The 13,244-nt window shown below is 50.0% G+C and overlaps 1 protein-coding gene across 1 annotated transcript; it reads left to right on the plus strand.

Annotated features, from left to right (window-relative positions):
* Positions 1-1,349: 1,349 nt before the first annotated feature.
* LOC148593211 (olfactory receptor 14C36-like) lies at positions 1,350-2,270 on the plus strand. Its single transcript, XM_088531743.1, has one exon. It carries the CDS (start codon positions 1,350-1,352, stop codon positions 2,268-2,270), a length of 921 nt encoding a protein of 306 aa, XP_088387869.1.
* The last annotated feature ends 10,974 nt before the right edge of the window (positions 2,271-13,244 follow it).

A 13,244-nucleotide genomic window follows, 5' to 3' on the forward strand; every position in this document is an offset into this window, starting at 1 on the left:
AGGGACAGCTGCAGGCAGCAGAGATGGGCAGTGCAGGGGCAGGAAGTGCAGGGCAGGAGCTGCCTCCTCTGCAGCCAGACCTGGGCAATCTCTCCTGCCATGGGACCATCTCCAGCCTCCCCACCAAGGGACTAAGGTGTCCCCCTCTGTGAGGTGACATACCCATCTGATAAGGTGAAGGTTTTCCAGAATGCCTCCCTGTCCCTCTCCCTTCCTCCATCCAGCACATTGAAGGTCTTGCTCCTTAATTCTTCTCCTGTCCATGCTGCTCCTGTTCTTGCTCTCAGCTTTCCGTGGTTGAGTGTTTTCAGCTGCACTTCAGACATGGATGCTGCAAGGTGTGGAACAGAGGGGTCTGAATGGGAATGAGGTTCTTCCCAAGCCTACCCTGTAGAGCTGCAGGAAAAGCAGTCCCTGGGTCTGGGAATTGAGCTGACTCTCCCTTAAGGAGAGCCCGTCTTCAGCATTGCCAGTCCTTTGGCTCTTGCCCTGTAGTGTCCTGCCAGGCTGTCCGCTTCCCTCCAGAAAGGCTCTGCTGTCTCATGGCCGTTCTGTGATACCTGGGTGACCCGTGAGGAAGCTGTAGAGATGCTGAGGGTATGGAGGTGGTGGTGGGAGGCTGTCCAGGAGCAGCTGAAATGAGCCCTGTGCGTGTTTGGCCAGGGGTGTGGAGCCCTCCCTTAGGTGTATGGAGACAGGGTGAGAAAGGTGGAGATGGGCACTTAGAAACTGCACAGCTCTGCTCTCAGCAGGGCCTGTCTCCTTTTAGGGCACCATATGAGCACAATGACACTCTAGCTCAAGGAGACCGGTGCACAGGACATCTGGGAACGAAACTTAACAGACAAACGAGATGTCCCGACTCTGCACATAAGTGACTGTGGATGCATTCCTCTAAGGACTCAGAGTTGAAATGTGAAGGATTTGTCCGTTGGGGAATACGCCCAAGGAACGACAAGGACATCTCAAACAGACTAAAAATTACTGTTCCTCAAACCTCTTTGCTTACTCTTGGGAGTAAAGATGCTGAAAAGCTCATCCACATCTTGAATGGATCTCACCTGTCAGAAAAGGTAAAACATCCAAAAGTGTGGCCTCCGTTCCCCACTTCCCACTACTGTTCAGCACAGACAGCTCTCGAGTTGAGGTCTCTGCTCCTCACAGCACACTCAACCAGTGAAAATGGAGGTCAAGCAAAGGAACTGCACTAAGACACTCTTACTAAAGAGAGGCAGTGGTGGGCAGGGTCATAAAGGAAATGACTTTGGAATTTTATTTCTTGTAAAGTCCCTCCTAAGTTTTCATTGTTTTCTGTTCCTTAGACAGGCCCACATAACTGCAGGGAGCTAATGTCCAACAGCAGCTTCTTCAACGAATTCCTCCTCCGGTCATTTGCAGACATGCGGGAGCTGCAGCTCTTGCACTTCTCGCTCTTCCTGGCCATCTACCTGGCTGCCCTCCTGGCCAACGGCCTCATCATCACAGCCGTAGCCTGCGACCACCACCTCCACACCCCCATGTACTTCTTCCTCCTCAACCTGTCTGTCCTTGACCTAGGCTCTATCTCCATAACCATGCCCACATCCATGGCCAATTCCCTGAGGGATTCAACAGACATTTCCTATTTGGGGTGTGCTGCCCAGGTCTTTTTCTTCTTTTTTTTAGTAGCAGCAGAGTATTTTCTCCTCAGTGTCATGGCCTATGACCGCTACGTTGCCATTTGCAGACCCCTGCACTATGGGACCCTCCTGGGCAGCAGAGCTTGTGTCAAAATGGCAGTAGCTGCCTGGGCCAGTGGGTTTCTCCATGCTCTCCTGCACACTGGGAACACATTTTCCCTACCCCTCTGCCAAGGCAATGTGGTGGAGCAGTTCTTCTGTGAGATCCCCCAGTTCCTCAAGCTCTCCTGCTCAGACTCCTACCTCACGGAAGTTGGGCTTCTTGTGTTTAGTATTTGTTTATTCTTTGCATGTTTCATTTTCATTGTGGTGTCCTACATGCAGATCTTTGCTGATGTGCTGAGGATCCCCTCAGAGCAGGGCCAGCACAAAGCCTTTTCCACATGCCTCCCACATCTGGCTGTGGTCTCCCTCCTGATCAGCACGGCAGCATTTGCCTACCTGAAGCCCCCCTCCATCTCTTCCCCAGTTCTGGATCTGGTAGTGACTGTTCTGTATTCGGTTGTGCCTCCATCATTGAACCCCTTCATCTACAGCATGAGGAATAATGAGCTCAAGGAAGTCCTGAGGAAACTCATCCAGTGGGTCTAACCTCAACATCAATACCTCTACCCAGAAAATTTGCATCAAGGGTTCATGTTGTGCCATTATTTATTTCTTACTTTTTTTTGTTTTTCCCTGTAGCATTCCTGTAAAGGAAAATGAATGTTCTGGTTCATGTCACTTGTCCTCAGGAATCTCTCATTTCAATCTGACTCTTAGGCATTTTGAAGTCCCACTGAGTCTCTTTCCCACCCTGACAAGCAGCAGTTGTGGCAGGGCCAGGGCTCTCATGCTGTGCTGGGCAGCAGGGTGGGCCTGGAGGGCCTGGAGGCAGCCAGGGAGTGGATCTGCTGGGAACAAGGGAGAAAGAGAGGGATCAGCCTCATTGCAGGGCCTCCTGCTCCTGTCAGGGAGCTTCTGCCCTTGTCCTTGGAGTTGTCCTGCAGGGCCCAGGCTCTGACGGACGCTGCTCATGTGCTCCCCAATGCCGCTCTGTGGAGCCACATCGCAGAGCCAGGAGGAGGAGAGATTTCCCCTCATGTCCTGGAAAACAGTCCTCTCCTTACCCCACAGGGATTTCCCAAAACCATTCTTTCAGGAACATCTCCAGATGGTGCCGAAGGCTGTGAAATGTCTCAAAGAGAGCCTTGGAGAGGTGCCTTCTGCACCCCTGCACCATCAGGTCTCTTCTCTGGGCAGTCCAGTGTGGGAATCTAGGACTTGAGAGTGATCCAGGGCAGGATCAATGTCCTGTGGTCTGTAACAGCACAAAGTGTGGCTGCACGTTGAGATGCTTTGAGGAGCCTCAAAACTTATATCTACGGTCGGTGGCTCTTTCAGTAGCAGAAGGATGGAGGACTGGACAGGACAGGACACAGCCTTTGTCCTCGAGGCACCACTGGACAATCTCTTTTTACAAAACTCCTCAGAGGGGTTTCTCAGACTGTGGTGCTCAAGATAAAGACGAGACATCAGAAAGGAGCCAATATGCCCTTCAACACATTGTCTCGAGGGCTTTATTTGGGGGCGATGGCTCTTGCTGTGCTAGGTAGAAATGCTGACTGTAGCATACAAACATGATGCTGCATGCAAAAATTGTGTGCAAGTTTAAAAATGAGGATTTTGTTTTTCAATTATTGCACTGATGACACTTTAGAGACATCGTTAAAACTTACTTAAACAGGGATATATATTTAGTTTGTGCAAGGTTGACCATGCCAAAACAGAGCATTTCCTTGAAGCTGCTCCCCCGACGTTCCACACCAGTTGAAAGAGGACGACACCTCCAGGAGTGACGGACTGTGTGCAGAGAGTGAGGGGTGGCAGGGACAGCAGTGGACAGGGGGGCTTTTCTGAATGCTGGGCTCAGAGTGGCACAAAGAAACCTCCTGCTTAGTGGTATAGGCCTGAATACAACAGAAATGTTTAGAAAATGTCTTTCAAAACAAATCTAGAAAGAAATTAAGAGAAAGAATTAAAGCAAATAAATGCTTTGTTTTAGCTTCCACCTTTATTCATTGTTGTGTTTTAGCACACTAGACTTGGGCATGATCATTTGTTCTTGAAAAGGGAAGTGATTTTCAGAAGTGGGTGGGCTGCAGTCCCAGAGTCCTGCACAGCTGGTGCCATTCCAGGTGCCGTGGTCCCCTGTCCCCAGCCTCCCTCTGCCGCTCTGAGGGGCTCTGCTCTCCCGCAAGTGCCTGCAAGAGCTCTCAGGCCCATGCAGGTCACTCAGAGACACTGGGACATCTCCAAGTCCCTCTGGGTGCTGGTGCTCGGACACTTGAGCTCTGCCTGCAAAGATGAAGGACTGTTTTGAATGTTTTCCAGTGATGAAAGAGTGGAAATCCTCAGGAACTTGCTGAATCTGCTGTGAAGAACTATTTATCTGCCCTTGCTTTTTAATGTCCACTGCTCTCTCCATTGGGCTGTAGAGGAAATCTCTGTGATCGCCCCCATATTTTCTATGTCTTGATTACATTAATCATTTCTGCAGCCCCTCTGGGCAGCCCCTCTCCCAGCACAGCACTCACCCCCACTCCAGGCATGTTCTGCCCCTGGAGGTCTCCTGTGCTCCATGGTGGCTCCATAGCCCCTTCCAGGAGGATGGGCATCTGTCCCAGCTCTGTAATGAGTGGGACTGTCCTCAGCAGATCCCTCCTGAGCACTCACCCTCTCCAGGGCCCTGAGCACCCACAAGTGGCAGCTGAATCCAGTCCTCTTTCCCCAACACATCACTACAGGAGCTGTTGGCCTTTGGCCTATGCAAAACCCAGACATGTCCAGAGGGTATTTTTGAGGACTATTCCTTGATCCCATTCTTATGTCCAGCTTTGGAAGAAGAGCCCAGTCATCAGGCACACAGGAGACAATCCTGTTTTACTACTAGGGAGGCCAGTTCCGACCCAGTGTGTGGCAGATTGGCAGAAGGGCACTGGGTTAGACAAAATGGGTTTGTGTCTGTTGAGAAGAGAGATGAATTTAGATATTTGTGTAGAAATATGCTTCTCAAACACAGAACAGCCCAAACACTGCTGTTACCTAAAAAAGCTATGAAATCACTTTCAAGGAGTGATGTGCAAGAGGTGTGCCCTGTAATTAGAATGAGGGAGATGTAGTGAGATCATTTGAATGGCTACATTCCTTCAATGACAGCATGGAATTCTGGAGGAGAGACCACCAAGGAAGATGAGGAGGGGGAAATGCTAGAATGGAGAGCTTGGATACATGGTGATCTTCCATAGGATGGACCAAGACAAGTAGCTCTGAAGGGTGGAGGACCTCAGGAAAGGCAGCCATCTGTCAAGAAGAAGAATGCTCCATACAAACAGTTGGTAAAATTAGGAAACATTGCTGGAGCCCAGCTTGACTAAACAGGGAACTGGCATGTGGCCTTCAAGTCAGTAACGCAGCATGTGGAAAGGGGAAGAAGGGAGAGGCTGCAAAAGAGGAAGTCAGAAATATTGTCCAGCAAAGTAAGGATGGTTTGGGGAAAGCCAAATCTCCCTGCTCCTGCTTCAGTGAGAGTAAAAGAATAAATCAGGAAAATGTGGGCTCATGGGTGAATGGGACTGGCATTCTAGCAAGTGCAGCCCTGCTTGGCTTCAGTCAACCATCACCAACAAGGTGAAGCCTGAGAAATGTCTGAAAGGGGCAACTGGAGAGGTCACTTCTCCCTCCCTGCCCTGGCAATGTGGGCCCTGGGCAGACCTGTGGGATTGCCTGGGGTTGGGGCTTGGTTTGAGGGTTTGGTGTTTGGTAAGACAGGATCAAAGGCCTGTGGGATGAAAGAGCACACAGTCTGAGCACAGGCTGAGATGAGGGTGAGCCTCAGCTCCATGATAACTGCTGTGGGCTGCTCTTTGGGTAGAAGTGGGATGGAGGACAGTCTGTGGCAGAAGACAGTCTTCCTCCTGGAGGCACCAAAGCAGGCTCGCTGTTCTTCACTTCCTCAGCAGAGTTTCATGCACTGTGCTACTTAAGATAGAGATGATAGGCCAGAAAAGAGCAGAGGTGGCCTTAGCACAGATCCTCCTGAGAACTTTATCTAGGAATCTGCTTCCTGCCTTACTCCATTGCCATGGGCAGTGTTGTGCACCAACATGGTGCTGCCAAAAAAGAAGAATGAAAATGTATTTCGTAATGTTAAAAATGGCGCGAAGTTTTGGAAGGGATAATTTTTGTTATTCTATGAGAATGTTCTGACTTATGACTAAAATCTGCTTTAGGGGTTGGATTCAATTTGACCACATAGAGAGGCTGCTGCTGTTGGAGATTCCCTGGGGCGGTTGTGTTCCCCTGTGGTGCTGAAATCAAGTGTCTGTTAAGACCACTCATTCCCCTCCATTGACTAGAAAGGGAATTCCAGTCAACCGCATTTGACAGAGGCAACTACATGGATGGGATCTGACACTTTTCACTTTGAAAGTGCACATCTGCACTTTTCATGGTTTGAGTATTCCTTCTCTCCTTGCTCTTTATCGTTCAGACACCTCTCAACTCTTCCCTTGCTACTTTGAGGTTCAGGGAGTCTTTCAGGAGACTCTTGTTGTCTCTTAACCAGCTCCTTCACCGTGTGTCTATCCAGCCTTTACTAACTGTTTGTGAAAAGAGGTTCAAGGAAGGTTATTCCTTGTAGGCTGTGGAGCTCCTTGGAGGCAACTCGGGATTCAACCTACAGTTGAGGTTTGGATTTTGTTTCCTGTTGACATAGGATCCAGGTTATTTTGTTTTATCATACTTAATATTTTAAAAGTTTGCAGCTAGTTCAGGTGGGAATTGGTGCACATGAGCTGTAACATTCAGCTACTGGCGTGAGAAAAACAGTTTGATTTTAGCCAGAGTGATCCAAGGCCCCAGTGGCTGATGAGGGAAGTGGCAGGGCTGGGGAGCTGAGCAAGAAGATTCTTCATACAGGTCTCCCCTCAAAAACACTGCTTTTCACACATGTCCAGACTTCATTGGGAGACACTCTAGGAAGTGGAGAAAGTTCATATGGCTGATTCAGAACATGGAAAAATAAAGAAAGCGCAAAAAAATATATCTATCTTTCTTTTCCAGGTGCTCATTGTAATCAGTCTAATGTTAATACACTCCTTCCCAATTAGCTATAGCAGATTTGAAAATTGAAGAAAATTATGGCAAGAATCGTGGCTCCTGGGGGATTTTGCATTTTACTGATGCTTTGGGAGTAGTTGGAGCTGAGTCCACGAACCTCTGAGGCTGAGAAGAGACTGAAGAAACTTCTCAAGAAGTTCAAGTCAGAAGCACATCCCCAAGTTTCTTGGAGGGTTAATGGGTCCCACTGTGGTTCATTACCAAGCAAAGCCTCCCCAGGGGCTGATTAGAGCAGAGAGTTGGAAGTCGTGATTGCAGATAGGAAAAGGCAACGTGCAGGTTCCTCTGATGCCAGGTCAACCCTTCATGTGTGTTAACAAGCAGAATGACCAAATAGAGGTGCCCATTCCCTGAGAACGGACATCCTTTCCACCATGCTTTGCCCAAGGCTTTTGGTTGGAGCAGTGTGTGGGTGGGAGTGTTCAAAGCCTAGGGCAGGACACTGATCCAGGACACCTTGTGTGCCTGGGGGAAAGCAGGCAAGGAGGCCCTGTTGCCAGAAGGAAGAAGTTTCTTCTCCTAAGTCTCATAGAATCATAGAATCATAGAATCATAGAATGCTTAGGATTGGAAGGGACCTCTAGAGATCATCTAGTCCAACCCCCCTGCATACGCAGGGACACCTAGAGCACGTGGCACAGGACTGCATCCAAGCGGGTTTTGAAGATCTCCAGAGAAGGAGACTCCACAACCTCTCTGGGCAGCCTGTTCCAGTGCTCTGTCACCCTCACTGTTAAAAAAATATTCCTTAAGTTCCTGTGGAACTTTTGGTGTTTCAGTTTGTGGCCATTACCTCTAGTTCTGTCAGTGGCCACCACTGAAAAGAGACCATCATCGTCCTCTGCACTCCCTTCCTTGAGGTATTTATATACACTGATTAGATCCCCTCTCAGCCTTCTCTTCACCAGGCTGAACAGGCCCAGCTCCCTCAGCCTCTCCTCATAGGGCAGATGTTCCAGGCCCCTGATCATCCTTGTAGCCCTGCGCTGGACTCTCTCCAGCAGCTCCACATCTCTCTTGTACTGTGGAGCCCAGAACTGGACACAATACTCCAGATGCGGCCTCACCAGGGCTGAGTAGAGGGGCAGGATCACCTCCCTCGACCTGTTGGAGACGCTCTTCTTAATGCAGCCCAGGATTCCATTGGCCTTCTTGGCCACGAGGGCACCCTGCTGCCTCATGGTCAACTTGTCGTCCACCATGACACCCAGGTCTTTCTCCGCAGAGCTGCTCTCCAGCAGGTCAGTCCCCAGCCTGTACTGGTGTCTGGGGTTATTCCTCCCCAGGTGCAGGACCTTGCACTTGGCCTTGTTGAATTTCATGAAGTTTTTCACTGCCCAGTTGTCCAGTCTGACAAGGTCCCTCTGGATGGCAGCGCAGCCCTCTGGGGTATCAGCTACTCCTCCCAGTTTCGTGTCATCAGCAAACTTGCTGAGGATGCCAAGCAGAATGGACAGCCTGGATACAGGGAGCTCTTCCATAGGATGGACCAAGGCAAGTAGCTCTGAAGGGTGGAGGACCTCAGGAAAGGCAGCCATTAATTAAACATCTGTCAAGCAGAAGAATGCTCCATACAAACAGTTGTTAAAATTAGGAAACATCTCTGGAGCTCAGCTTGACTAAACAGGGAACTTTGAACAGGAAAATGTGGGCTCATGGCTGAATGGGACTGGGATTCTAGCAAGTGCAGCCCTGCTTGGCTTCAGTCAACCTTCACCAACAAGGTGAAGCCCAAGAAATGTCTAAACATCTGTCCTGTACCCAAACAAAGACATTCCAACACTGGCTGTAGGGAAAACTGTCCCACCTACATGCAGAACTGTCCCACCTACATGCAGAATGCTGCAAAAAGGGGAGGCACATCACTCCAAGCTCTGTGCTCTGGTCTCTGAATTCTCAAACCCTTCTTGCTCCCCTCCCCTTAATTCCTGTTCACCGTGCTAGATTGTATGAACAGAGATTTCTTCAGTAGCACCTTCACTTTTCTAGAGATTGCTTCAAGAAATCTGCCATCCTGCTCTGTCCCCCAGGCTAGGCAGGTGTGACAGTCACAAGTGCTCCATGTCCCCACCTACAGCACCTGCACACATACACCCTGGTCCCTATGGCACTCGCATGGTCTTTGGGTGCCTGGCACCCCTTGAGTATCTCCTTTCTTGTGCTTATTGGCCAGATAGCCCCAGCAAAGGTGCTACTGGTGCTGTCAACAGGCAGAGTGGGCAAAGGGACTTTTGGAGCTTCCTCATAACCTGCTGATCTCTCCATGGGCTTTGGAGTCTTCAGTCAATTCCCTTGGGGCGGCCTTTTCTCTGGCACAGTGATGCACAGAACCTGCCTCCAGCAGCAGCATCCCTGCACATCTGGGCATGCACTCATGCAACAAGGGGAAACATATGCTAAGGATTCATGTTTTAATTCTGCATTTCAGATATCACAATTCATATTGCTTTATTGTACAATCATACCATCTTATTACAAACTGAAAATGGAGTGGACAATGAGGAAAGATTTTTTTTTACTTTACTTTTTCTTTTTAAGCAGGATTTGGAGGAGGACCTGGAGCTGAGCCCATAGCAAGGCAGCAAAACTGCCAGGTGTGACATTTTATTTGGAAGGAGACTCCTCCCAGCTGCCAACATGATGGTCATCAACCAGCTGGCCAAGCTGGTGAGGAGGGCCTTAAATTGCAAGTGAGTCAGTGCAGAAGAAGACTCCAGCAAGAGTGAGGAATTGATGGCCTGGGATGGCAGGGAAGGGTGCAGGTGAGAGAGCAGTGGGATGCAGGGAGCTAGGCTTAGGGATGGAAAGAGAGCCAGTCAGGATTGTTGGTATGAGGATTAGTGGGCAGAGCAACAGCTACGGCCTTGTGAAGCTCTCTGCTATAGATCTCAAAAAAAGCAATAATGATGAGGTCCCCATGGACTTCACCAAGACATTGCGATGATGTCTTTCTCCATGGTCTCCACCAAGGCATCATGATGGGATCTCCATAGTCTCCACAAAGGCATCGTGATAGGGTCTCAGTGGTCTCCACCAGGGCATCGGAATAACGTCCCCATGGAAACCACCAGGGCTTTGTGATGGTAGTGGCATCATGTCCATAAGGGCGCTGTGAGGGGACAGGCCCCATGGTGACCATGCCCTTGTTGGGGACAAAGACCCCAGGCTCCCCACTCTGAGGACAGTAGCTCCATCAGGAGGGAACAGATCCCCTTGGTGCCACTGCCAGGTCCCCACGAGAGGATCCTGAACATGGACAAGGAGCGGCAGGCGAACGCCTGCTCCCAGCCCACAGACGGGCTCTCAGGCTTGCAGGAGAGCGGGAGTGAGGTGGGCAGTGGGGCTGAAGGGAGAGGCAGGCAGCGGGGATGGCACCAACATGGGGAGCACAAGGATGGTGTGGAAGGGGAGCCAGGATGAAGCGAGAGTTAGGAGCTCTTCTGGGGAGGGCTCATTTCTTCCTGGCCATGGCCTTTGCTTTAACTGGGATAGATTTAGTTTGTGCAAAGTCAGCCACACGAAAAGAGTGCATTTCCTTGAAGTTGGTCCCTGACTTTCTGCACCAGTCGAGAGAGGACGACCCCTCCAGGAGTGACGTGCTCTGTACAGAGAGTGAGGGGTGGCGGGTACAGCTGTGGGCAGGGGGCTTTTCTGAGAGCTGGGCTCTGAGTGGGACAAGGAAAAGTTTAGAAAATTTGATAAAAAAAATCTAGACAGAAATCAAGAGAAAGAATTAAAGAAAAAAAATGATTTGGTATACTTCCCGCCATTATTCATTGTTGTGTTTTAGTACACTTGACTTCAGTATCATCATTTTTTCTTGAAAAGGGAAGTGATTTTCAGAAGTGGGTGGGATGCAGTCCCAGAGTCCTGCACAGCTGGTGCCATTCCGGGTGCCGTGGTCCCCTGTCCCCAGCCTCCCTCTGCAGCTCTGAGGGGCTCTGCTCTCCCACAGGTCCCTGCGAGAGCTCTCAGGCCCATGCAGGTCACTCAGAGACACTGGGACATCTCCAAGTCCCTCTGGATGCTGGTGCTCGGACACTTGAGCTCTGCCTGCAAAGATGAAGGGCTGTTTTGAATGTTTTCCAGTGATGAAAGAGTAGAAATCTTCAGGAACTTGCTGAATCTGCTGTGAAGAACTATTTATCTGCCCTTGCCTTTTAGTGTCCTCTGCTCTCTCCATTGGACTGTAGAGGAAATCTCTGTGATCGCCCCATATTTTCTATGTCTTGAATACACTAATCATTTCAGCAGCCCCTCTGGGCATCCGCTCTTCCAGCACAGCACTCACCCCCACTCCAGGCATGTTCTGCCCCTGGATGTCTCCTGTGCTCCATGGTGGCTCCATAGCTCCTTCCAGGAGGATGGGCATCTGTCCCAACTCTGTAATGAGTGGGACTGTCCTCAGCAGATCCCTCCTGAGCACTCACCCTCTCCAGGGGCCTGGGCACCAACAAGTGGCAGTTGAATCCAGTCCTCTTTCCCTAACACAGGAACATGGCTGCACAGCCCTCTGGTGTATCAGCCAAGCCTCCCGCATTTGTATCATCACAAAACTTGCTGGGAGTGCACTCTGTTCCTTCTTCCAGGTTACTGATGGAGAAGTTGAATAGGATTGGACCCAATACTACTCCCTGGGGGACACAGCTGGCTCCAGGCCCCCAGTAGACTCTGTGCAAACGTCTGGGCACAAGTAGGAAAACCTGAGAGAACCTGGGGTCTTTTCCTAGCAACTACTAAAGAAAGGCAGAGTTTCCTCATAGCTCCTGCCCATGCAGATGTGCTAGAAATCCCAGGCATGTATCATGGCCTTGCAGGCCTACTTCAGTGCCACTGAATCAAGTGTCCGAAATGAATTCCAGTCACAGTTTACATTGTTAACATCTCCATGTGTCTCAGCTTCCTAGTGAGTGTGGCTCTAACACTAGTGAGCATCTAGTGCTATTTCAGATGGCCAAGGAAGATGCCCACCGGGCCCTGACCAGGCATTCTAGAAAGATGTGACTATCACATTTGCTCTAGCAGAGCAATAGACACTAGCCCGTGCCTGGGACACCCCTGTCTCTTCAGATGTCACCTGGTGTCACCAGGCAATTGCCTCCCACCCGAACTGCCACGGGAAGGCTGCCTCTAGACTTTCCTTCAATTCACTCATGTTCAGTTTTGTGTGTTGGAGCTTTGCATGGAACCATGGAATCCCATGCTGAGACTTGGTTGTCATTTCCCTCATATTAGAGAGATTTGAGATCACACTCTAACCATAGCCACGAAAGCTGAGATCTCCTAAACAACACTGGACCCCTGGTCTCAGCCCACCTGCCCTTGTCCCGCCGTGACTCTGTACCCCAGAGGACCCTTGGTGTCAGTGCTGGAAAAGACGCTGCAGAGGGAAACTCTCCTCCCTGCACTGGGCACATCCAAGGGAGCTCAAAGAAGGAGCTCAGAGAATCCCCCTCTCTGCTAGTGAAGGGGGAAGCCTGGCTTCCTGCTTTATCATGGTCTGTGTTTAAGTGCTAAATGAGAGATTCCTGTGCAGATGTGACAAAAACTAGGCATCTTTATTTTAGTATTTATTATTTTAAGATGGATGTAAAAGAGAAGTAAAAAAGAAAGAAATGGATAAAATACAGCCTTGATGCCAGATATCCTGATGAGTGAATGAAACAGTTGTTATCACTGACCTTGTACCCACTGGATGAATTTCTTCAGTGCCTCCTTGAGCTCCTTGTTCCTCATGCTGTAGATGAGGGGATTCAAGGCTGGAGGCACCACAGAGTACAGAATGGACACAACCATATCTAGAAGTGGGGAGGAGATGGACGGAGGCTTCAGGTAGGCAAACAATACAGGAATGACAAACAAGGACACCACAGTCAGGTGTGGGAGGCACATGGAAAGGGCTTTGTGCCGGCCCTGCTCAGAGGGGATCCTCAGCACAGCTCTGAAGATCTGCACATAGGACACCACAATGAAAGTGAAACACCCAAAGAGTAAAGAGGTACTAAAAACAAGAAGCCCAACTTCCCTGAGGTAGGAGTGTGAGCAGGAGAGCTTGAGGATCTGGGGGATCTCACAGAAGAACTGCTCCACCACATTGCCTTGGCAGAGAGGTAGGGAAAATGTGTTCCCAGTGTGCATGAGAGCATGGAGGAAACCACAGGCCCAGGCAGCTGCTGCCATTTTGACACAAGCTCTGCTGCCCAGGAGGGTCCCATAGTGCAGGGGTCTGCAGATGGCAACGTAGCGGTCATAGGCCATGACTGTGAGGAGAGAAAACTCTGCTGAAAACAAGAAGAAGAAGAAGAAGATCTGGGCAGCACATTCCAAATAGGAAATGGCCCTGGTGTTCCACAGGGAATTGGCCATGGATTTGGGAACAGTTGTGGAGATGGAGCCCAGGTCGAG

This window comes from Tinamus guttatus, unplaced genomic scaffold (genome assembly GCF_059628265.1).
Source record: "Tinamus guttatus ecotype Peru unplaced genomic scaffold, ASM5962826v1 Tinamus_guttatus_pri_ptg000429l, whole genome shotgun sequence".
Classification (NCBI taxonomy): domain Eukaryota; kingdom Metazoa; phylum Chordata; class Aves; order Tinamiformes; family Tinamidae; genus Tinamus; species Tinamus guttatus.